The following is a 4,315-nucleotide window of genomic DNA, read 5'->3' on the forward strand; positions in this document are numbered from 1 at the left end:
CCCCTCCCCCACCTGTTTCCCCGGTGCCCACCTCCTGAACGGTCTCTTCCCCATCCCCGGCTCCTCTCCCGGGCCCTGTCGGCCTCGGGTCGCCGGATGCGCCGCCGCTCTGCCGGGTCGCTGCTTCAGCTCCGGGTCGCTGTCCTTCTCCGCGGTCAGGGAGCTCCGCCTCCGCATCACTGGAAGCGGCAGAGAGACGGCTCGTTACCCGGGGGAAGGTGACCGAAAAGCGGGGCCGGTCCGAGGTGAAGAGTCCTCGTTCTGGCCGGCGTGGGAGTGCTGAGAGGCGGCGGGAGTCAGACAGAGCGCCCGCTGGAGCCGCACTGACATCCGCAGAGAACAGCTGATCAGTGCCGAAGCTGTCACAGCCAATCAGGAGGCAGACTGCAGACCACATGGTCAAAGCAGTGCTGCCTCCACGGTCTCTGGGGAAGCGTAGGAACAACGGCTTCCAAAACATAACCAGCGCTGCGTTCATGCGCAACTCGGAAATTTTAGTGAATTTAACGCTCATTGAAACAAATTAAGGTATGAAACACGAATGTAATTTAATAAAGAAGATAAATAAATGATATATGACGCGTTTTACCAGTTTGCGTCAGAAAAATTTAAACTGTTTTTATAAAGTTTATTTCCTGTTAAAATCTTCATGAAACCTTCAGAGAACAAAGTGACTCCAGATCTTCCTCAGACGCTTCCTGTTATTCTGAAACAGCCAGAAGGTTTCTATTTAACCGTGTGCCCCTGAACGCATCTCTGAGGCTGTAAATACAGCAGGTAGGTTTTCAGATTAAAAGCATGTTGTAATGTAAATATGATTAAATCTCGACTTGACGCTGATAAAGCAGGAAACCTGTTCATCACCCAGAGCTCCTCCGGGTCAACAGGAGATCAGCTGGGGTGGACAGTCCGCTGAACTTTGACCTTGAGAGCTGCAGTCTCCAGGCTGACTCAGCAGCTCCCCCCAGTGTTCAGAGCTCAAAGAACAGCTGCTCGCCACCATAAAGCTGACCAATCAGGCTCTCCCACACCTGTCCAGGTGCAGGGCAGGTTGTCCACCGAGATTTGATCTGATTTGTTGAATCAAATAAAATTGATGTCTCAGTTTTAAGACTGTAACTTTGTGGCTTTTATTGTTTCACATGTTTTGATTTTCTTCAGTAACATTTCTAATTGTTTTGTTTGGGCTTCACATTTCCTCCAGTTGCCATGGTGAATCACACCTGGTTCACAGGTGGGTTCACTCACTTTGTTGACCCGCTTCCTGAAACAGGGCTCAGGTGATCACGTGACGGACCAGTAAAACGTTCATAACGAACCTCAAATCGGTTGGTTCTGTTGGGTTCGGCCGAACCTCAGGCTGAACGAGGTTTAATTAATGAACTGAAAAAAGATTTGATCTAATTTTAATTGGTTTTAACGTTGCCGTGAACCGGAAGTACTGACGCAGGTGAAGTGATTGATCTTGGAGCTAAACTGATTGTTTTCATTGAGAAACATCAGCAACAACAACAACAAAACGTCCATAAATCATCAATAAATCACCGATAAATCGTCAATAAATGAGGAATCCTACCCGGTAAATGTAACTGGCCTGTTTCACCACATCGCCGCTGGAGCTGCTTCTTTGTCCCTCCGCGGCTTCCGGAGAATTACGTCACCGAGTCATGTGACCACAACAAAGAATTTTACCGCGAAGCTGCTTCTCGGCTCTCCGAGTCAGTCAGTCCCGGTTCTGAGCTCCAGGATGTTCTGTGAGAAAGCCATCGAGCTGATCCGGGAGCTGCACCGGGTGAGCGACGGCCAGCTGCCCGCTTTCAACGTGAGTATCCCGGGTGGGATCCAGCAGCTGGAACTCCGCCCAGAAACGTTCTGGTTTAAGGTTTGACCGCTGCTTTAAGCTGAAAACTGGAAACCACAGATATAATAGTAATGTTATCAAAAATAATCTCTTACTTAACATTTCGGATCACAGGAACACGGTAAAGTTTTTTAATATCAGATTTATTTATTTAAAATAAAGGCTCTAGTGGCCTTTATTTCATAGTGAATTGACAGAAAAGAGGGTAATGAGAGAAAGGTAAGACATGCGGCAAAGGTCACCGGGTCGGGAATCGAACCTGCGACGGCCGCGTCGAGGACTGAGGCCTCCAAATGTGGATTGTGCTGAACCCCTACGCCACCACAACATACCCAAGATCAGATTTCTAACTGAAATTATTCTGCGGAACTTTGCTGAAGAAGTTTATCGGCTTAAGAGTGATCGTGTCTAAAAAATTAAACTGAAAGTTCATTTTAAATACATTTCTAGTTAATAGACGGCGGATCCAACACCTGATTGAAACAGTTTCATAAATACAAAGAGAAATGATGGCTGCGATGGATTAATTGGAATGAGTTCTTGGTTCCAGGAGGACGGACTGCGGCAGGTTCTGCAGGAGATGGAGGCTCTGTACGAACAGAACCAGGCTGATGTGTGAGTACTGACCCACTGCACGGTTCTACAGGGTCCAGGCTGGTTCTGGTTCTGTTATGTTTAAGTTCCTGTTGGCTTCAGATGGTTTTCAGACCCAACCTCTGACCCGTAGCTCAGAGTTAAAGGGCCAGTATCCTGTAAACTCATCATGTTCTGTTATCCTCTCATCATAAACAAACCTGCAGTGTTTCATGAGAAATCAATTAGTCTCCATGGCAACCATTCAACTGTCAAAATGTCTGGGTGGACCTAGCCCTGCCTTCAAGGACACAGCTCCTCCCCCACTCAGCTACTTCAGACTAGCCAGCAGCCATTAGCAAACAGCAGCTGAGCTCATTACAGGAGCTGCTGCTCAGAGAGACGCTGGTAAAAACGTTAAAGGGCTAAAAGGCGTAAAAACAGGAAGTCAAATTCCTTTGAGGTCATATTTGATATAAACAGCAATTTTATAACAGCAGAGGGCGACACAGTTACCGATTGTGCTATAAAACATAATGCTGGCCCTTTAAGGGAACCATTCCCTGGTACCGGTCCAGAACCGGTTTCTTTGGTACCAAAACCGGATGTGCTCCGTCTGACCTCCTGACCTCTCCGTCTTCTGCAGGTCGGAGGCGAAGGCCGCCGGCCGCGGTGACCTCATCCCCTCCATCAAGCTGCGCCACTGCTGCCTGCTGAGGAACCAGCGCTGCGTCGTGGCCTACCTGTAACTCCGCCCAGTCATGTGACCTGCTGGTCCAGGTCTTGTGACCTCTGATGCTGACCTTTGACCTGCTGTTTGCAGGTACGACCGTCTGCTGAGGATCCGCGCACTGCGCTGGGAGTACGGTAGCGTTCTGCCCGCCAACGTCCGCTTCCACATGTCTGCAGAGGAGGTCAGTGACATCACTTCCTGTTGGGGGTTTCTGCTGGCTCACCTGAAGACTGAGAGCACCTGTGTGCGTGGTGTGTTCAGGTGCAGTGGTTTGGCCAGTATAAAAAGTCCCTGGCCTCCTTCATGCGGTCCATTGGAGGACAGGAGGGACTGGACGTCACGCAGGACATGAAGCCTCCAAAGAGCCTCTACATCCAGGTGAGTCTGACCTCTGACCTCTGACCTGCAGCCTGGCCCCACTGACCTCCCTGTGCATTTCCAGGTCAGGTGCCTGAAGGACCACGGTGAGTTTGAGATCGACGACGGAACGGTGATCCTGCTGAAGAAGAACAGCCAGGTGAGAACAGACCCCATGTTAGTGATGAGAGAAGCACGACAGTTGCTATGACAACGGTCCTGCTGGTGCTTTAATGGGATGTAACTGGGAGTACGGGGAGTGCAGCTGCTACCAGCTGAGGCAGGAAGTGAACAGGTGGCCCATGTTCTGACTCATCCTGACAGGAAGTGGTTTTTGTTCACAGCACTTCCTGCCACGTTGGAAATGTGAGCAGCTGATTCGCCAGGGCGTTCTGGAGCATGTGATGTCATAACGTCCAGGAGACAGACGGTGTCTCGGCTGCCATGTTTGCTTTTTTACAAATAAAGCTGTTTTTTTCTTTCCTTTGTGTCGTCACTGAGAGTTAAGTCTGTTGCCGGGCAGATTTCACAGATCCAGGCGAACATCAGTGCCTCATTTTAACCCAGAACAGGAGGTCTCACTCTGACGTAAAAACCTAGTACCTGTCCAGGTGGGGAGGCCACGCCAGGGGCGCAGTATAGGGGGGGAAAGTTATGACAATTCCAAGGGCCCATGACCAACAGGGAGCCCTACACAACTCTGTTTTTGTTCATAGTAATTTAAAAAAAAAATGGGCCCGTCATTTACAAAATTCATTATATTGTGTTTACTAAAATTGATTTTAGCAGTA

At 49.3% G+C, this 4,315-nt stretch overlaps 1 protein-coding gene across 1 annotated transcript; it reads left to right on the forward strand.

Annotated features, from left to right (window-relative positions):
- The first annotated feature begins 1,582 nt into the window (after positions 1-1,582).
- On the forward strand, positions 1,583-4,008 carry LOC103133343 (DNA replication complex GINS protein PSF1). The gene is made up of 7 exons (XM_007545114.2): positions 1,583-1,822; positions 2,412-2,476; positions 3,081-3,179; positions 3,258-3,348; positions 3,429-3,545; positions 3,610-3,684; positions 3,869-4,008. The coding sequence occupies exons 1-7, from the start codon at positions 1,748-1,750 to the stop codon at positions 3,935-3,937; spliced, it is 591 nt and encodes a 196-aa protein (XP_007545176.1). The 5' UTR covers positions 1,583-1,747; the 3' UTR covers positions 3,938-4,008.
- Positions 4,009-4,315: the final 307 nt, after the last annotated feature.

The sequence above is a fragment of the Poecilia formosa genome, unplaced genomic scaffold (genome assembly GCF_000485575.1).
Source record: "Poecilia formosa unplaced genomic scaffold, Poecilia_formosa-5.1.2 Scaffold2676, whole genome shotgun sequence".
NCBI classification, from domain to species: Eukaryota; Metazoa; Chordata; class Actinopteri; order Cyprinodontiformes; family Poeciliidae; genus Poecilia; species Poecilia formosa.